The 21,575-nt window shown below is 32.8% G+C and overlaps 3 protein-coding genes across 4 annotated transcripts; 2 read left to right on the forward strand and 1 right to left on the reverse strand.

The window, feature by feature from the left end:
• The first annotated feature begins 5,626 nt into the window (after positions 1–5,626).
• On the forward strand, positions 5,627–8,428 carry LOC18592316 (WAT1-related protein At1g21890-like). The gene is made up of 7 exons (XM_007018968.3): positions 5,627–5,929; positions 6,041–6,103; positions 6,658–6,774; positions 7,159–7,396; positions 7,502–7,660; positions 7,776–7,927; positions 8,058–8,428. The coding sequence occupies exons 1-7, from the start codon at positions 5,718–5,720 to the stop codon at positions 8,266–8,268; spliced, it is 1,152 nt and encodes a 383-aa protein (XP_007019030.1). The 5' UTR covers positions 5,627–5,717; the 3' UTR covers positions 8,269–8,428.
• Positions 8,429–9,010: 582 nt separating this feature from the next.
• LOC18592317 (DNA ligase) lies at positions 9,011–17,314 on the reverse strand. 2 transcript variants are annotated; one of them, XM_007018970.3, is made up of 9 exons: positions 16,976–17,314; positions 16,591–16,696; positions 15,055–15,362; positions 14,787–14,892; positions 14,269–14,694; positions 14,109–14,185; positions 13,900–14,024; positions 10,431–10,688; positions 9,011–9,299 (listed from the first exon to the last, which is right to left on the reverse strand). In XM_007018970.3, exons 1-9 carry the CDS (start codon positions 17,116–17,118, stop codon positions 9,277–9,279), a joined length of 1,572 nt encoding a protein of 523 aa, XP_007019032.3. In that variant the 5' UTR covers positions 17,119–17,314; the 3' UTR covers positions 9,011–9,276. The 2 variants fall into 2 exon arrangements, with proteins under 2 accessions (XP_007019032.3, XP_007019033.3); XM_007018971.3 differs by having other exon boundaries at positions 14,275–14,694; positions 16,976–17,312.
• Positions 17,315–18,729: 1,415 nt separating this feature from the next.
• LOC18592318 (elongation factor) lies at positions 18,730–21,546 on the forward strand. The gene is made up of 6 exons (XM_007018973.3): positions 18,730–19,151; positions 19,238–19,346; positions 19,714–19,925; positions 20,009–20,036; positions 20,530–20,638; positions 21,306–21,546. The coding sequence occupies exons 1-6, from the start codon at positions 18,885–18,887 to the stop codon at positions 21,385–21,387; spliced, it is 807 nt and encodes a 268-aa protein (XP_007019035.3). The 5' UTR covers positions 18,730–18,884; the 3' UTR covers positions 21,388–21,546.
• The last annotated feature ends 29 nt before the right edge of the window (positions 21,547–21,575 follow it).

Genomic DNA, 21,575 nt, shown 5'->3' on the forward strand with positions numbered 1-21,575 from the left:
ATATTAATGCTTTGAATCTATATACAGAACAATTAATGGATACAAATCAAGGACATTTTTAATTAATCCACTGTGTCTAAAAACTCTTTCAACAATGTTTTTGAGTACCCAACCCAAAGGAGGAAAAAGAAAACGTTGTTTTTTTTTTTTTTTTTTGTTTTGGTTTTTGTCTATTGTTTGACTTGGAAAACAACTAAAAAGTGGCCAAGTACTAAATAAGACTCGGCTGGCAAAATCATTAACATAGTCAAAATCAACTTCAATGCCCTAATGCTAGAACCCCTAAACCCTTTTCTTAGTTAGGATTTAAAGGCAATCATTCTTTACGAAGCATGTAACATGGGAGTTCCTGTTGGACTAGAACTCCCCCCTATTTTCTTCTTGTTATCTATTCTACATAGGGAGTTGTGTTAGAACTTGCTTTGATAACGCATATGCCAAGTTCTCCGCTTCTCCTCCTACAAAAAGAATCCCTCAAGAATATTTGTCGTCTTATCACTTGGCGTTTATCAAGACCAAAACTACAAAGATGGACAATGTTAAAGGCCACCATATCATAAAAGATTAAATGTCACATGTAAATCATCATCATCATCATCTACTATCATTATAGAAATACATAATCAAGATCATCGAACAATCATAAAATACATCCTTCCTCTTATGTTTGTTGTATGTTCCAATTAAAGTTAGATTAACAATATATAAATTTGTACTTGCCATTAAGGTAACAAAGTTAATATAATTATTATGAACTCATGGCTGATTCACATGTTTTTGGTGCTTAAAGATTGATGGCATAGAATAGGGTGACGCCCACACAGTAGATCTTAATTAGAAAGTAATTTCGAAAGACTCTTTAACATCTTAAAAATTTGGGGTTGATTAGGTTAAGGTGCCAATCACTGGGCTAAAGAAAGGAGGAGGACAGAAAGCCAAGGATTTTAATTCTTGGAGAAGGTTCCACCCACGACATCATGAAACTATTGGCCACTGGGTGTCATTTTCTATGATGTGTAGGCATGAAAAAGAATAAACAAAGAAGGAGGGGAATACCCATTAATAAGGTAGGAATCCACCGCAAGATTCCACCAACTTTGTTTCTCGTTGGAATCCAATCACCAAAGCACCATCTTTCAAACCCCTCCATGTGTTTTTCCAGTCATCTTGAACCATTTATTTTTTTGGTTTATTTCAGGAAAATTTTATCAAAAATTTTAAAGAAAGATTATGTATTCCAGAAATTGAATTCATATCCGACTGATAATCGAATGATACGATTTGTTACTAGACTATAATTTGGCAAAGAAAGGCTGAATTTTTTATTATACTATAAGTTAATGTTAAATTTTGACACCATACGTCGATTTTATCAAATTCTTTTAATACTTGGATAAAAAGAAATGAAATTAATGAAAATTTGTCACTTACATGAACGACAAATTCCATTAAATATTCTGATGTCATTACTTTTTGTTTAAAACTCAACAAAATTAAAAATAAAATAACGAAATTTGCAACTTGCAACTTTCAATATTTTTTTTTATCGAAAATCAACTACATTGAATAGTATAATGATAAATTTTAATAAAATTAAAGCACATTTACAAAATTCAGTATTGAGTCACAGTACAATAGCAATTTTAACCTTTATTTTCTAAATTTTAGGCAAAACTTACTAAATTATGATAATGGATTTAAGAATTCAACATTTGATCTAATGTTTTTTTAGTTCTTTTATTTGAATATTTATGTGTAAATATGCTATCTCATAATGTTTTCTTTCAACCCATTAAACTATACCATTTATTTCCTTTTTCTCTCTTTTTGATTTAAAACATATTTCTTCCTTTTAATATTATTGACAATTGATTACTAACTGCAGATTATAAATAGTGTGGATGAATCAATTTTGATTAATCTGACATTTTTAATGAAACATAGTTAACTATATTTTAAAGTTTAAACAATGTGAACATACAATTTTAATTGTAAATATAGTTAATCCCTAAACATTATAAGTTTAGTTGTACTAACTCAATTCTAAGTTTTCCTATGTAATAGTCTTTTGATAATAAGTTTAGTTGTGCTCAATAACTCAATGTTCTTAGTTGTAAGTAATTAAGGTGTTGAAAGAGAAATTAATACACTAAACACTGAAAATTAAATGTTGAATTTTGAGTACTAAACTTCATCTTATGAAACCATTGGTACATTATTGAAAATTAAATGTTGAAAATTTTTATTAATTTTTGTAAAAATATAGTATATGATTTCATAGAGATTATAAATTAATTATAATAAGAGTTAAAAAGGAAAGCTGGAAAGGACATTTATTGAAATATCAATTGGATTTATACCTACTTAATTAACAATTTTTATACTTTCATTCAAAAAAATTGTATTAAGTCGTGGTCAAAATGAGTTATCAAATATGTTAGCAAAATTCATGGCAAAAAGAAATTGTTAGCAAAATTAAATCATGTATTCAATAATTTATAAAAAAATTACAGCAATTACAACTACATTATTATACCTTTTTATTAAAATATATAATAAAATTTTTTTTCTTTTTCATAAAAAAAATATTTACGATTCCAACTTAAAACATCTTTGCAGACCTTATCTCACTCTTACCAATTAAGTGAACGTGACAAGACAAGAATTCTATTAAAAGCCATTAATTACAAGATGAGGCGATATTAAATATTGTGAAAGTATTTTTAATAAATCACGTTGAAATTTGAATGCTTATTTTTAATAAATCACGGTGAAATTTGAATGCTGCATAGTACATATAATTAGCGTTCGATGCTAAATTATTTAATAAAGTAACTTTGGTTATTCTCCTTTTTGGGCAACCATATGATTCCTCCTTAAGATTAAATTTCTTCCTAAAGTAGAATCATGTAAATCAGCATTGCTCTTTGCATCTTTGTAGAGAATAATGATTTAATTAGTTTCACCCAAAGTACATTAATGCGCATATATTCCTTTTTGAAAAAAAAAAAGAAACAAAATTAAATCTAATTCTGCAAGTATATGATTTTTCTGTGAATTTTTTTAATCATTGACTTTATATTAAGGGTCTACCACTGTCTGAAATTTGCATAGTTTTGATGAATAATAATAGTGAAAACCACAAGGTTTGCAATCTTTAATTTGAAATGATTTTCTCATTATGGGTCTTTGACTCCTCTTTGGAACCAAAATATAGATTATATAGTCTTCCAATATACAATTAAATTCAAGATTATATAGTCTTCCAAAAAAGTGTTTTCTTTTTTTTTTGGGGGGGGGGGGAGAAATTTATTTATTTTTTTACTCAACAAATTAGTAGATACAACTCAATTATATATTTAAACGTGATTGATTTATTTTATTATTAAACCCAATTAAGTGAGAGTAATGTATGGTTTGATAAATTGGAAAAATATGCAATATCGGAAAATTAAGTATTGAATTTTTAATCCTGAAAAACTAAAGTACTGAATTTATGAAATATAAATTGTTTGGCATGTCATTAAATGTTGAGTAGACTATTTATTGAATCTTTTGTAGAATAAAATATAATATTATAAGTAATTTACATTGATAATTCTTTAAAAAAAAAGAAGAAGAAAGAATAAATGGTTAAAAAGAAATATATAAGATTAATATAATTAAATAATAATTTTTTCCTTAAACAAAATTTGCCTTAATATATTAAGTTGCCTTTAGCTATTTAAGATTTTCAACACTTTTTATTGAAAATATTAAGTGGTTTCTAATATTGAATTGTTTTTTTTTTTTTATAATTAGGAGAGAGGGATTCAAACTCTACTCTTTAAGTAGAGAGATTATGCACTAACCAATAAGCCAAATGCTCGAGTGCTTCTAATATTGAATTGTTAAACATATTGAAAATATTAAAACAAACCTTAAATATGAATGATTTTAGTATAATTATAACTAAATCCAATTAGTAGATAAATAAGACATCACCCAGATGAGAATATGTACAAATTTTCTGGTTTAAGGCCAATAGATGTAAACAAAGTAAAGACTAAGCTAGATTGGGAAATTAATACGCAATTATATATAATTTTTAAAATTGACGTTTGAAATTGCAAAATTTGAATTAATAATAGAGGTGTTTGAGAGTTATCTAACTAGACCTTAGAGCCTATCTTGCTTTTAGTTGAGTTTGGGAATGTAATCTTAGGTTGAGTCCTACTTCACCTATTTAAATTATTATATTAATAAAAATACATTTTATTAATATTTTTATTTTAAAATGTATCTCAAATAAAAAATTTAATATTTTTATAATAAAACAAGAGTTAAATGAACGAATCCAACCGAGTGCAAACTTAACTTTAAAAAAAATCGAATAAACTTAATCTGAACTTAACTTATCTCTTTTATAAACACTAATTAAAAATTATCCACAAAGAAAAGTTGTACCTGCCAAATATTCTTTCTTTTTTTTTTTTCTCATACTTTCCCAAGAAACATATCTCCATTTTTCTAATGATTAGAACTTGTAACTAATTTGTTCCAAATGAATCGTATAAAACTATATTAGCATCAATATCTTCCAGAAGCAAATTTTTTACTTGGATAAGTGCTATTAGGTATATAGTATCTTCCAAGTGTGAATTCAATTCACCCAATGGGATGAATGAGTAATTAAAATGAAACGAAAACCCTTTTCTTTCTGTTCTTTTTCTTTTTTTTTTTTGGGGGGGGAGGGGGTTTAAGAATTTGAATGGTGGCCACTCTTGTTAGCACCCATTCTTAACAAACCACATGATTTAGCATGCACATTTCAACAGCACTAAACCTCATTATCATTTGACACCAATGATTCGAATCCCCACTTACCCTCAAAAACAAATATAAACTCTCATTATCTCTCTCTTGGTTCTTTCTTTTCTTTTATTTATCTTTGCAGTATATTCTATAACCCTGGATGGGATTCTACCTATCAGCTTTATTGTGGAGGGTGGGGAGGATGCCTTTTCCCAGTGGATAAGAGAATCTAGAAATTCGAGTAAGGGTTCGTACGGATTTTGTACAATTTTTTGACAGTACGAATTTATAAATATGGCATCTTATCTTTGTTTGGATGGGATAGCTTTGACTTCCCCCTTCCTGTTCAAAACCCAAATTTCAATTATGAATACCATTTAAATAATAGACTGGAAATCATTATCGCAAATTGGTAATGGGCACAATTTGTTTATGTGGTTTCCATGTCGCCACAATTTGTACTATCAATTTAATTCTACCAAGAACTTTCTCGAGTTTTAGAGTTTTTTTTTCATAGTAGTTTAATTTCATAGTAATCTAGTATATATAAATTCATTAAATCTTAAATTATATATATATAGAATACGGATTAGTTATTTTATTAAAAAAATACTACTGATTAAAAATTGAAGTGTCCATTTCAGAGATGATTGTATAATTGCTAATACTGTTACCTTAATCACCGGAACCTATTTGTCTTGTTCCTCTCTCTCTCTCTCTCTCTGTGTCAGCTAAGGCGCTTGACACATTTAACATTGCTTTTACATTTGCCTTTTAGGTGCCCCAATCCTCCCCGTCATCTTTACTTGCCTATAAGAAGCCTTGCCTCATGTCAGTGCCAGCATCCGAAGAGAAAGCAGTTGATATAGAGAGAGTAGGAAAGGGAGAGCAAGCTAGGACAGGTGAGAGGGAGGGACTGAGACATGGGAGACAAAATGCAAAGCGGAACGTTTCCTGTTGGGCTCACCAGGGCGAAGTCATACTCAGCAATGATATTCCTCCAATTTGGATTCGCGGGCATGTACGTTATCACCATGTTCTCTTTGCAGCAAGGAATGAACCATTACATTCTTGCTGTTTATCGTCATTTGGTTGCAACAATTGTCATTGCACCCTTCGCTCTAGTTCTTGAAAGGTCTCTCTCCCTCTCTCTGTCTCTGATCTTCAGGCAACTCTGTCTAGTTCTTTTCTTAGAGTAACTGAATCGATGAAACCTGTCGCTTATTTCAATTCTTTTTGTATACAGGAAAATAAGGCCAAAGCTAACTCTGCCCGTTTTCCTGAGAATCCTGGTGCTCGGTTTCCTAGAGTAATGCTCCAAACAACTTTTCTGGGGTTTATGCATACTTATGCAGAGTTGCACTTCATGGCGACATGTGGATACGTTGCATGCATATGAAATCATTAATTTCTGTCTTAGAAACCCGAAGAAGAGAGCCGGGGAAACCCTGTTTACACCCCTGTTTGGGATCTTCTTTCCTGATTCAATCAACTCTTTCCATATTTATTACTACCCATTATCTAATCTCCTCATTCAAAGGATAAAATACCCTCAACAACACGTAAATATTTCCACGGTCAGATGATCATTTACTTCCTTGTATAGAGTATTTATAGGTTTCCACCTACATACATATATATATATATATATATGCATGTTTCTTTTGTTCATAATACTGAGCAACCTTTTTGCCTAATTGCATGGGTTAAGAGAATTATTTAAACTTTAAAATCAAGGTAAGATAGCTTTATAGTATGAAGATAAAATACAGAGAGAATCACATATCATTAACATATTGCACCGGGCAGTATGCATATCTATGATTAACAATATTCATTGTTGGTTTTGGTGATGATGAACAGGCCAGTGATTGATCAAAACGTGTACTATCTGGGGATGAAGTACACGACAGCAACCCTAGCTTCTGCCACCGTGAATGTGCTTCCTGCCATTACCTTCGTAATGGCATTGATTTTCAGGTATCAGTCTCATTTGGAGGTTTCAATTTGACTTCATCCATAACCATAACGCAATAATAAGCGTGCAAATGAGGGGTGAAAAGAAAAGTTTGCATGCGTAAGAGCCAAGCAAATCTCTGGAAAGCTGTGGGGTCTATATATGTGATTGACGTAAGCTCCCCACATTAGACCGAACCAATAACACCTAAGTTGGAAGTTGCCACATCGTCATATCCTTATTTGCACTTTGCTAATTCACACGCTACACCTATTGCTACCCCAAGTCAATTACAATGATATTTATGTAATTATTGCAACCAAGTTTTGTGTAAATTAAAATTATAACTTCAAATAATTTTGGAAACTATCATTGGAGTAACACAAGCATCAAACTTTGTCCAATAGGTTGGAGAGAGTGAACTTGAAGAAGGTGCATAGTATAGCCAAGATAATTGGAACAGTAATCATGGTCCCTGGAGCAGTTATCATGACTCTGTACAAAGGTCCTGCAATCAATTTTATAAAGCTGCAAGGAGGAGGCCACCACGGTGCCACCAACGCAGCTGAGGCTAAGCATTGGGTTGCCGGAACACTAATGCTCCTAGCCAGATGCTGGGGCTGGTCAGGTTTTTACATATTGCAAGTGAGTATACATATAATATATACACATTAAACATTGATTTTGTCAATATCTTAAAAATGCTCATCGCTTGTACTAACTTGGGGTTTGTGGTGATTTTGTTTTCAGTCATTTACATTGAGGATGTACCCAGCAGAGCTCTCTCTTACAGCTCTGATATGCTTTATTGGCACCATAGGAGGTGCGGCAGTGTCATTTGCGGTGGAAAGAGACATGAACGCCTGGAAAATTGGCTGGGACGCAAGCTTGCTAGCTGCTGTTTATTCTGTAAGTGCCAGAGGAAAGGCTAAAAAACAATAAATTTAAACTAAAAAGATAATACTAATAAAGACCAGCAACAGGCATGAATGTTCTTGACATTCTAAAACTTGTGATTACTCAGGGAGTGGTTTGTTCTGGGATCGCCTATTACGCACAAGGAGTTGTGCTCAGGGAACAAGGCCCAGTTTTCGTTACAGCCTTCAGTCCACTTTGCATGATCATCACTGCAGCTCTAGGATCATTCCTTTTAGCAGAGAAAGTTCACCTTGGAAGGTATTACTATAGGATTACACCTTCAATTTCCCCTGCACTGCATAATTTGCCTTTGCTAATTCATACATATAATAAAATAAAAACGCTCAGTTGTTTATATCTCTTGCTTCCTTTGTGCTGGTGGTTTCAGCATAATAGGAACCGTTATCATAATCTGTGGACTTTACACTGTCCTGTGGGGAAAAAGCAAAGATCAGCAAAACTCAACAACGGACGAAGGTAAACTGCAAGAATTGCCAATCACTGACAGTGCTAAATCAATTGACATTGAAGATAGCATCGAGGGACCTGCTAGAATTTTGAAGATCCCAACAGAGAATCCAGCAACTCGAGAAACATGACAAGCATACTGTAAATTTTTTGAAATTTGCAGAGGAGTTTTCAAGCTATTAAGTCATTTGATATCTTTTGTTTCTGTCTGAGAGTTTTTATTAAAGAATAAACTAATTGTCGGGCTTTAACCTGTCAATATTAAAGCTTTTGAAGTCGAATGGTTCTTCACTCTACTATACTTATTTTCACTCAGCGGTTGCTGCAGCATATTAAAGCACAGAGTTCAATATCTAGCAAGGTTTGAAGAACCATGCACGTCCAACGTTAATCATAAATCACACAATAATCCATTAGAGCTTACCCCCCACAATGAAACTTCGGGTGCAGTGTAACTTTCTAAACAAAATTTCATAAGAAATGAGATTATGGTTTATTATAGTGGTGCGAATTTATACTTCGAAGTGCAAAATCATGACCTCAAACGTCTTAATTTAGAGATAAATAGACTGACACATGTTGCAGAGAGATGGCTATTTTATCTTGCAAATTCTGCCTCTAATGAACACTTCTGCCTATCAACACAAATTTGCATGGGAAATGAATGAAAAACAATCGATTTTCTAGAGACCGCCATGAAGCATCGTCAGCAGAGGGAACAAGGCAGGAAATGGACCAGAGATCAATGGAGGAAAGCAAGGCGAAGCAACCTCTTTCCTTAAAAAACAGTAGCTTCTAAAGGTGGTAGCCTAAATCAGGGGATAAAAGCAGCACATGCCTTTCTTGCATTTAAAACCAAATGCAATAATGGCATTAACTTAAAATAAAATTTAACTTTCTAAGAAAGAGGAACTAAGCCCCTACATTAGTCAACAATATAAGACATCCTATTTAACAAAGATAAAAGCAAATTTCTCTATCGACTGTCATCCATTCTATCAAGTGACTATCTATTCCCACACCAAATAAAAAACAGAAAATATTAGTAAGAAATTAAAAATTGAGATACATAATACAGCATCATGCTTAAAACAGTCAATGAACCAGCCATCACGTTGCAAGTATAGCTTGTGCAGGATTCAGTCACTGTCTTCATCTGCTTCTGCAAAAATTAAGTACACATCATGTAAGAGAACACACACAATAGCTTACAACAAGCAAGCCACTATCTAACTAATAGTTACTAAAGAAATGATTTTTGCTGCATGTTCTGGTTTCACTTCCAGAGATTTGGATGAGTCAGAAATGCTCTGATACTACACTACTAAACGGCTCCATTTCACATTCCATAGCTTTTCTATGACCACATATATGACAGTAATAAATATTGTGTGTGTTCGTATGGTACTGAATTGCCTCACTTAAGAAAACTGTCACAAACCCTTCACATGCCCAGTTGAGCAATCATAGATTCCCAAAGTACTACATAAACTAAGGTTTGAATCTCCTATCCCTGCTCAGATGCACCAAAAGAAATGTACTATGCAAACTGGCAAAGAGACAATAATCCATAAGTTGGCTGAGAGATAAATTTATATATCATTGAACCCATACAAACTATTGACAAGATCCTTTCTCATGGGGACAAAGAATCTACTCAGATCACAGGGTACAAGCACCAAAAATCACAAAGATCTATATTCCCATAGCTCAAGTTCCCCATATTGACAGCTCTTAAGATAATTGATAAAACTTTATAAGGTAAAATACCTTGACCCTTCTAAGTTTTGATCGAAATTACACGGAATTCCATTAGTTTTCGAAATAAACATTTCGTCCCAAAACTACAAACACCATTAGTAGAAATAATGAAAAGACTTAAATGCCTTTTTTTTATTAATTTAAAAATTATTATTGTATTTTTAAAAATTATTATAAAAAAATTTGGCCCAAGAAGTGCTCCCCAACATCCCAAGAAGGGGGAGCACCTACTAGGGAGGGGAGCTCCGGTGCTCTCCAATGGGGAGCCTTTTTTTTTAATTAATAAAAAATAATAATAAAATTATATAATTATAATTATAAAAATTAATCAAAAGTAAAATTATCTTTTTATCCTAGCCACGTCAACAAGTTAACAGAAATACTACCGGTTGATTAACAGCTGAACTTTTTTTAAAGCGGAGTATCCATTTCAAAAACTAACAAACCATCGTGTAATTTCGATCAAAACTTAAAAGAGTCTGTATTTTACCCAACTTTATAACAAAGTGAACAAACAAATCCTCATACTCACCTTCATCTGATCCTTCACTTTGGCTGTTGCCTTCGTCACCGCCGTCTTCATCATCATTATCTTCATCATCGTCATCGTCATCGTCATTGTCGTCACTTTCTTCACTTTCATCATCATCACTTGCATCTGGTATTTTGGGCTTCGGTGGAGCAACAAAACTGGTTGTAGACCTTCTACGTGAACTTAACACAATATTACTCGTGTCAATCCCTTCTAGTTCTTTTGCTCTTTCTTTTCTCTTCCTGACTTCCTTGATTTCTAAGAATTTAAAACACTCCTATTATTAATAGAATTGGAGAAAAAAGTGTAGAAGAATATGATGACAATGATGGCGATAAAACCCACAAGCTGTGAATCATAGTGCATTCAACTTGGTGTAAGGTGTGAGTGGAACTCTCTGCAATCCCGTGTAAATTTTATAGATTTTCCTATCTAATACTAAAAACCAGCAATCAACTTGTAGATAAATGATGTATACCCCATCATTAAAAATTTCCTATTACATCTGAAGCAAATGTCATCAAGCCTTCTAAGTACACGACCATAGAAATTTTCAACCAAACAATGAATAGTAAGATTGATGCAGGCACATCAAGAATTCTATTTTATTTAGTATTTTCGTTAGCTTAGGATTTTATTTTTGTATTTTATTTAGTTTGAAATTCTTTTTTCTATCTTTATTAGAATTTTAGTACTTTAAGTCTATTTAGGATTAAGATTACTATTTGATTAAGATTCATCTTAATTATTATAAATAGATGATCCTAGATAGAGGATTATTATTATCTTTGTTTATTCTGAATTTTTATTCAAGAGGTTTTTTAGAACTCAATTATCTTTCTATTGTTTCAAACACAAACAAACCCATTCAAGCTTAATTGTTGAGTTCTAATTGCCCTAAACCTTCCAGTTACATCAAATGGTATCAGAGCAAACAATCCTACTATCCTACAAAGATTTTTAGCTAGGAGACTATCATTGGTCGAGGCAGAGGTTGAGGTAGAGGAAATCAGCCCCAACAAGCTGAGTTGGCAGAGATGCAGAGAATGATTGATGACTTGACCTAGACTGTGCAAGCCTAGCAGCGTCAGGAACCAGTGGGAGTCCGAATGGAAAATCCGAAAGGTGACCACAACCCCTTGAGATTCAAGATCTTGAGGAGGATGATAACTTTGAGAACGAGAACCCCTCTCATGAAGATGGACCCGCAAATCAAGCGGCAAGAGTTGGATTGGAGGGTCGGTTACTACATGCCCTTGGTTTAAATGGTGAAGGAATCAAGTTGAAGTAGTTGATTTTCATGGGAAGTTTCATGCAGAGGATTATTTGGATTAAAAAGCCAGTTTGGAAAATTACTTTGAATGAAAACCCATGGTAAAAAATCAAAAACTGTTATTTGTAAAGCTGAAATTGAAGGGTATTGCACTTCAATGGTGGAAGAGAGTTGAAGAGTAACGTGCACGACAAGGGAAGCTTAAAATCAACACTTAGGAGCACATGAAAAGTAAATTATAAAAGCAATTTTTATCGGTTGATTATACTATGAAATTATATAAAAAGTTTCATTATTTGAAACAAAATAACATGACCATTGATGAATATACATCGGAGTTTAATAACCTATCAATTCGAGTTGGATTAACAGAGAGTAACGAACAAATTATTTCTCGTTATCTAGCTGGTTTGGATCATTCTATTAGAGACAAGATGGGAGTAGTTCGTTTATACAATACTGAAGATGCTTGTCAATATGCTTTAACAGCGAAAAAACGAGTTTCACGCTATGGTGCTAGAACCTTTATATGGCACCGATTGGCAAAACGATTCTAGAGCAAGACAAGGTTACAAAACATCCCAACAAAAATTATCGAGAGGCTACCACAACCAATAAAACTAATGCGGGTGCAACCAATGTTGAAAAGAATGATAAAGGCAAGAGTATAATGCCTTGTGGTGGACAAAATAGTTCTGGTTCTTCTACAAATAAAAGAGGCAACAATTCTCATATTCGATATTTTACTTGTGAGGAGAAAGGACACTTCTTTTGGTTGCCCACAAAGAAGGGTGAACTTAGCAACATTTAGGGAGGAATTAGAACCCATTTATGATAAATATGATGAGAAAATAAAGAAAATTGATGTGTATCATGTACAAGGTGAGTCCTTGGTGGTACGAAGAGTGATGACTACAACGATCAATGAAGAAGCAAAAGATTGGAGGCGGCGAAGTTCTTTTCGTACACGTGTTGTTTGTGAAGGTAAAGTGTGTGATCTCGTTATTGATGGAGAAAGCATGTAAAATATTATTTCAAAGAGGTAGAAGACAAATTGAAACTTCCTACAAGCAAACAACCTCATCCTTACAAGATTAGGTGGCTAAAGTAAGGACATGGGCTACCGGTAACTACTCAATGTTTGATGAAATTCACTATTAGAGGTAACTTGGATGATGAGGCTTTATGTGACGTTTTGCCAATGGATGTTGGTCATATTCTTATCGGTAGACCTTGGTTGTATGATCATGATATGGATCATAATACGAAGCCAAATACCTATTCCTTCAACGAGGACAACAAGAGGTATACTTTATATCCTCTTAAAGAAAAGGCTAAACAATTGACAACTTCAAGCCCCACAAGTAACAAAATTGTTGGCTATTTATCTGCTGAAAATTTTGAAGCTGAAGGTAGTAACGAAGAGGAATTGAAATAAGTAAATCCAGACATCTATGAGGAGTATGTTAAGGCCTACACGTCGGAACCGAGTTTTTTTCTAACCTAAGGGGACTGATACAGGCGCATCAAGAATTCTATTTTATTTAGTATTTTCGTTAGCTTAGGATTTTACTTTCTTTATTTTATTTAGTTTGAGATTCTTTTTCCTATCTTTGTTAGAATTTTAGTACTTTACGTCTTTATTTAAGATTAGGATTACTATTTGATTAAGATTTATCTTAGCTATTATAAATAGGTGAACCTAGATAGAAGATTATTATTATCATCTTTGTTTATTCTGAATTTTTATTCAAGATGTTTCTTTAAAACCCATATCTTTCTATTGTTCCAAACACTATCAAACCCATTCAAGCCTAATCGTTGAGTTCTAATTGCCCTAAACCTTCCGACTACATCAAAGATTAAGTAAGTTCCCCATAAAAGATAATATGAGAAAAAAAAAAAGGCATGCACCCATTAACTCATTTTCACATAGGTATCAGTACTCTACTAATAAACGGTCGTTATCATCATCCCTACCCAAGGATGGTGAAGGCCTCTATAAACAATGAGATGAAAAACTCGGCTAAAAAACTTTTCCCCCCTTTCTAACATTTTATCTAAGCATTAAAGAGCTTATTAATGATATGACAAAACTTTATACCATTTATTCCAGTGACAAAGATCCTTCCAAACAAGATCAACTTCCTAAATGAAAGTAACCATCAACAGTTGTATAGAGGTTAGAATCCTGACCCTTTTCAGAAGGATTTGAAGACAATCCTTCTTTAGAAAGAATCTCCTCTAGTTCCTTTATGAGTTGGGCTTCACGGTTATTCTCAGGTACCTGTTTGACTCTCTTGTAGATCGCGGGAGGAACACTGTAAATAAAATAAGTAATAAGAATACACTTATGGTCAACCTTGACAAAGATCAAGATTCACAAAAGGTCAGTGAAGCAAAACCTCATCCCACATGATTTGATAACTGACTTCAGATGTTCCACATGTTTCCCATATACTGGAGTGGAAGTTTCTTTTCTCTGCACATCAGTAATAAGATTATAAAACGTTACTTTATCAGAACATAGATTTTGGACAGAAAATGAACCATAGGAAGTAAAACCTTCACCGCTTTTGCAGCAGAAGATCGAGAGCGATTATCATCTGAGACACTCCCACTGTCTTCTGCATCACTATTGTCATCTGAAATCGATTCTGCATGCTTGCTTCTCTTCTTGCTAGGCATCTCTGCCTCTTTTTTAGGTATTTTCCGTTTTTTAAGACCTTCAGAGTTCTTAATCTTCCCTTTCGCACTGATCTTCTTTTTGGGTTTCACTTCTTCTTCTTCCTCTTCTTCTTCTTCATCTACATCTTCATCTTCATCTTCATCTTCCTCTTCCTCTCCCTCTTCTTCATCACTCTCGCTTCCTGATGAAGCAGAACTCAATTTCTTGCTGGCCTTTTTAGAGGCTTTGCTCTGAGAATTTTTCTTCAGATTGTTTTTCTTAACCACACTTGCAGGTGCAGAAACTTCGCGAGACTTTAATACCTGGTAATCAACAGAGAAAATCACAAGAAATATATGATGCACATAATACTTTAGGAAGCTAAATTGGCTTCTCACAAAAAAATTATGCCCACCTCATCTAATTGTTCAGTTATAAACTTCTTGTATGGATCGAGTGTATCCTTATCAAGTTTAAGATCTTCCTCCAAAAGCCGACGAAGACCAGCCATTGTGACTTTTCTGAAATATCAAAAGATCAACAGAAAAGAAATGATTTAATGTAAGACCTAGTTTCCCATAAGCACTAGAAGAAGATAGCATATAAAGCAATCCGATGCAACATGATGCACAAGCAATTTTATTATGACTAACAACCACCAATCCAACATTTTAGCAGCTTACTCCGAATTAGCTTCAACATAAGAAGCTCTTTTTTTTATCGCTTTCTTTATTGTACTCTCAAAAACATCTTTATTTTCTTTAGTCTCAGTTTCCATGGTTTCTGTTTTTGTAGTCTTGTGTCCAGTCAAAAGGCCCAAAACCGGAGAGTCTTCCAATTTCTCCTCATCTTCAGAGAAAGCTTCCTTTACATCTTTCTTTGATTGTCTTCCTTTTGGTGATTCTGTTACTTCAGTGGTTGTACTTAAGTTTTTCTCCCCAGTTTCACCAGAACTCTTGGGGGCATCATCATCATCACCACCATCTAAGCACTGTAATAAACAATGGATAAAACATATTGATCAGGTAAAAAGTGAACTGAGAAATGAAATATAACCTTTCAAGTAAGCATTCACATTGCAATGCCTCCATTCCTTATATAACATTATTAATATCGAAGTACACCAGCAGCAACAAAATTTGTGACTTCTATCATACCCGAATCAACTAAAGCTCTATCCCAAACTAGTAGGCCAGTCCATCAATAATTTTCTCTAACCCACGTGGTCTTGTAAGTCCATAGAAACTTTAAAAACAGAAGACATCATTATTTCATAAAACTAGGGATAGAAATTGCAGAATATTCTATCAAATATCAAGTAAAGAATAGTAGAAAAAACAAAGTCTAGTTACCTCTTAGGCACTCAAAATTATTATAATAATGAAGTAAAAGCAAAATCATGATTGATAGTAAATATACAAATGAATAAAATGTAACATCAATTCTAACATAATTATTTCATATAAAAGCAAAATCATGCATTTTGTATCCAATTGCACATTTTACCTTTTCACTCTAGCAGCAAATAGAAAAAATTTAAGGTGTGTTTGATAAACGATTGAAAATTAAAATTTTCAATGATTTAATTTTTTGCAATGCATTTGATGATTCATTTTGAGAAACCACTTAATGGAAGATTTTCAATGAAAAAGTGTTGAAAATCTTAAGTAGCTTTTAGCTATATTTATTCAATTTTGTTTTAGAAAAAATTTGTTATTTAATTACATTAACCTTATATTTTTTTTCTTCAAACCATTTATTCTTTTCTTTTTAACTTTAACAAAAACTCTCTTCTACAAAATACTTAATAAAAAAATCTACTCAACATTAATTCTTTGCAGCATACCAAAAACCTTTCATATGAGTACTTAATTTTTCAATGCTAATTTTTTTTCAGTTTATCAAACAACACCTAAATAAATAAATAAAGCATACTTAATAACAATACCAATTATAACATGACCGTTCAATGGAAAACTAAAATCATGCATTTTCCAATAAAAAAATACACTTTTTAATTTTTAATTTTCCGAAAATAGTATAGGCTTTTGTATCTAAAACTCACATTTTGCTTTTAGAAGTGAAAAGCAAGTAGCAAAAGTATGACCAAACTTACATGAAGCATAAATAAGAAAAAGCATCTTATCAAAAAAATAAATAAAAGTGGCAGAGAAGAAATTCCGATATTTAGAAAAAAAAAACCAAAAATAAAAGGGTACCTTTAGCAGGCATTGCTTGACGAATCTCTTGTGAACATCCAATGCAAACGTCTCTAACCCCAAGTCTTTCTCTAACAATCTTCGAACTCCCTCGAATGTTAACGAACTTACCAACAAAGAAAACAAAAATCAAACTAAACGAAACGATCAAGTAAAACAAGCTTAAAACTAAAACAAATATTCCAATAATATACTCGATATTCACATTATTCAGAATAATTCAAATAAAACCCTTAAAATACCAGCCCAAAACACCTAAAAAATCCCTAGAATTCGAGTCTTTAATTCACCAGAAAAGCGAATTTCACAAACTTGTGAATTCGAAATCGAAAGCCTATTTATGGAGTGTATAAAGAACCAAGAGCCAGAGAGAGAGTGCGTGTACTCGGCTTGTTCCTTGAAGTGGCCAACACGAGAGCGCATGGCTGTGGTAATTCGTGACTCGATATCCTCCGACGCCGCCGTCGGTTCCACCGCCTCCTTGGCGTCGGTTTCTGGTGCCAGGCTATCGTCCACCTCCTCCGCCATTTGTCGATGGAGGTTTCAGAACTCGTACTGGTTTAGAGAGAGAAAGAGAGTGTGCTAAAACCTTGATACAAGGGGGAAGTGGAAAAAAGGGAGAGAAGGAATTGATACGTTGTAGCCGGGTGTAGAATGATAAAACCAGTGTGAAGGTTCAAATTTTGTCAATGCCGTAGATCTCCTAACACAAGGGGATTTGACTTTGGAGAAACGTTCGTAAGTACGAAAGTTATTCTGAGCATATGCGTAGACACCTTTTTTCTTGCGTGACATCATTGTATTTCTCCTTTTTCCCATTATTTAAAATAATTGTTTGTATTTTTTTAATTGGAAAATAATGTTATTTCTTCTTGAGAGCGCTTTCAAATTCTGTTTTTCGAACTGACATAATATATAATTACTGAATCAAATGGTATAAAAATTTTTATTTTTATATTTTTAATACATATATTACGATCTAAATCAATATATTACATCATATTTAATCAAAAATATATAATACAATACGATGAAATACCTAAATTATTATCAAATCAAATGTTATTAATAATTTATTATTATAAAATTTTTTGCATTTAACTCTCAATCTTTTTTTACTTATATATATATACTTATCAAAAAAATTTATATAAAAAAGAAAAGCACATGTAAACCTATTTTATCTATTCTCAAGTTCATTTCAATTTCCATAATTTCGTTACTTAAATTATCACCTTAAAATTAAAATAGCTGGGAAAGATCTGTTTTAATAAAGAAATAATTGGGTTCCACATGCAATGCAAAGTGACAATCATAGTTCACAAACACATCACACTTTAAGGATGGATTTACATACTTTGCAATGGGATATTCTCATTGTCTGATTTAATTTAGTAAAATTAAAATATCGTATAATGGGTTTAAGTAGTAATATTATTATCTATTAAGGGTTCGGATAATAATTTTAAAATATCTATTATTTAAATTTGATTATAAATAATAATTTTTAATATTAAAATTTAGTTTTATATATAATATTTTGATATATTATTTTAAATATATTTTTATTTTTTATTTTTTTTAATTAACATTAATAATATACATAAAATTAATTTTAAATTTATTTTAATCAAATATTTAATGAGTTTGAGTATTTAATAAGCGGTGTTTGAAATATTCAAATACAAATTTAAATAACAATTTCAAAATTTAATCAAATATTTATAAAATTCAAATACCTTATCATATAATAGGATTCAAGTAAAAAATCTAAAAAATAACAAATACTTAATAAAAATGGAAAGAAATACATTTACTTATATCACTTCTATTCATAATCATAAATCCTTAAGGAATTTAATGTATCATGATTAAAATTTATTTATTGGTTTTTTTTGTAAGAATTTATTGTTTTATTTTCACTTAAATGATAATTTTTATATGCATAGACAAATAACATATGTATAAATATAAATATATCTAATTCATTTTATGTTGGAAATGTAAGCAACAGGAATATTAAAGAAGAAATAAAGGTCAAAATGTGATAAAGCATAAATAACTCTAAAAATTATTTTTTAAAAAAGAAAATAGTATGAAGCAATAATTGAAGGGGTAGTCCACATAATCTCGCAAAGTGACAACATTAAACAAAAGCGGATCACGGTCACACACCACTGTCGGACACGCAAACGTGAAACGACAACTATCTCTTCGTCTTCAAATCATTATCATCCCCAAATCCAAACCCGCCAGAAAAGGTTCAGTATTTTAGGGTTTCCCCTCGAAGAACAATGGGCGGCCATGGAGCTGTGGAGGTTGCCAAGACGGTCCTTGAAGTCGCCGACGTCGCGTGGACCGCCATGGAATGTTGCCACCACCACCACCACCACCAACACGACGATGATTCCCCCGAAAACCATGACGATTCCAAGCTCGAAAAAGAATTGGAAACCCTAAAATCCGAAAATCGACGTCTCAGGAATCTTCTCGAACAAAACCTAAAACTCCTCAACAATCTATCTGAATCTCCTGCTGTATTGAACGATTGTCCTCCAGACGTACGTAAATTCCGTAATTTTGTTTTGTTTATTTGTTTGATTTTTGTTTTCTAATTTCTGGAACCTAATTATGTAATTAATTGCAGCTCTATGCTCGGTTGGTATCTACCGTGGATTCTAAAGATTTTTTGACCCGACTCAAATCTCTTAACGAATCCAATACTCAAGTTGAGTTTCCATTCAAGGAAGCTACAGGTTCTTATATACTAAATCCTTTCATTGATTTTAATCGCGTAATCTATTAGTTTATGTCAGGGTAATGTTACTTGTTGTCGCATCATTTCTGTATCAACTAATTGCACTTGCTGATTAAAAAAAAAAAAAAACTAATTAAACTTGCTGATGTGACAGATAGTTTAGATGAATTAAGGATGGAGTCTACCAATCTATGAGTGCATCTAGAAATTCATTATTAGACTAATAAATTGTTACAGTTTCAGGTGGGATGCATAGCTGGGATAATAGAATGTTTGGGCAAATAGTTTTTTCCTTTTATGATAAGAATGTGTAAATCACTTGATTAGTTGATATGATTTTTTTTTTTTGTTTGTTTTTGTCTTAGGGGATGATATGCATTCAGCTGAAATTCTGATAAACGTTGACCAAAAGGAGCCGAGTTGGTGGGTATGGGTAACTGATGAAATGGTTCCAAGCAATGTTGAAGAGTGGAGTGGAATTGATGATGAGAATTACATTGTTGTTAGTGAGGAGCATGTTGTGGATGGGGTCGCTAACTTTATGGCTAAATGCATTTTGTCCAACCCTAAAGCTCAGGTTTGTAGCTACTGATCTGATTTTTTTCAGATATACTTCATATGCCGAATTCTCATTTTTGTTTTTTTATCTTGGTATTGCAGACTTTGACACCAGAAGAACTGCAGAAAAGTGAGTTTGCTGCTTAATTCATCTGACTTTACTACCTAAGTACCTGTAGTCTGATAGATTTATGCTAGATAATTTATTTTCCCTGGTATGGTTACCTTTTTTGTCATGATGACCGGCTAAATCTTCCTGATGTTTAATGCTATATATTGCAGTTTCATTCTTTTGATAAAAAGGAAATTGATTACAATTTACTCCATCATTAACCTATATAGTAGAAGATGGGCAGCTGTGCATGTAATAAATTCCATGCATTTAATTCTAGATGTGTCATCCATTTTTCATGTCTGGTAACCTTGATGTTTATACACCTGAAAAGGTGTTTTCTGTTTTATGTGTCTGTTGCCCTGACATTTCAAAATCTCTCGCTGGTGAATTTGAGCAGAGTGTTATCCTCCACTGGTTTTATAACTAATTATCTTGCTTTTGTCCCTCGTTCTTGTATTCAATTTTGAATATTAAATTGTGTTACTTATTGTGGTGAGTTTATGTGCAGCTCTGCTGAAAGCATTAGGTGGTGTCAGCAAATTGGAAAAGGTTTTGGGCATTTGGCATGCTGGAAAATTGTTCTATGCCTTGTCAACCTGGGGTCTTGCACTGGCTGGGTGTGTTTCACTGTTCCTTCTAGTATTGTTTCTTTGCCTTTTGTATTTGTCAGTCTCCTTTCATACCTCAAGGTCAAAAAGAATGGCATGGATGTTGTTTTTGCTTGAGAGGCCAAGCATGCTGATATATCTTTTTGTACACCATTGGCCTTTGATCCTAGTGACAATGCGTACTCCCTTTCCAGGATATCAAAGTCCAAGATTTGCATGTAGGATTAGATCAGTACTAAAGATTAATGGAGCCTGCTTCTCTATTAGCTGGCTGAAAGGTATAAATGGCTCCCCCCACCCACACAACATCCTTTTAAGCATAAGAGGGATTGTTATTAATTGAAACAATTATACCTTTTATACATCTTCGGAATATGTAAACTTCTTAAGTTCCTGTAGAATCATTTGGAAATTTTAGACAAACTTATAGCCTATTGTACCATATTATAGAACCCAATGTTTGCATTGGGGACCAAAACATTTAAAGATTGGAAACTGTAATTCTTTGTACTCTAAAGTTGCATATCTTGAGTCTTGTGGAAGATTTTGGTAACTGAAAGAGTGCTTTTAGATTTGGCATTGAGAAGTCAAGCACGGTGGGCTAGGTATTAGCTGTGTTCAAATGTAATCTCTAATCTAATGAATTAACATATCAATTTCTCTTTGACATGGACAGGTTATATAGGACACGTACTGTACTGAAACTTGCTGCAATGGGCATCAACACATCCAGCAAAGTTGTAATGAGGGCTCTATGAATTAATTGCTGTATGGCAGAGAAAAAGTCTGTTTAACTATATTAGTGCTTGGGGATTCTTGCTTAATTTGTTAAGTCATTGTTGGTGTAAATGTAAATATTGTAAATACGTTTGAATTGGTACCACGCCTTTAATGGATAATTGGATTGATTCACCCCATGCTCTGCTGCTCATATTCACTTGTAGAA

This window comes from Theobroma cacao, chromosome 8, assembly GCF_053813885.1.
Source record: "Theobroma cacao isolate CCN51 chromosome 8, ASM5381388v1, whole genome shotgun sequence".
In the NCBI taxonomy this organism is placed as follows: Eukaryota; Viridiplantae; Streptophyta; class Magnoliopsida; order Malvales; family Malvaceae; genus Theobroma; species Theobroma cacao.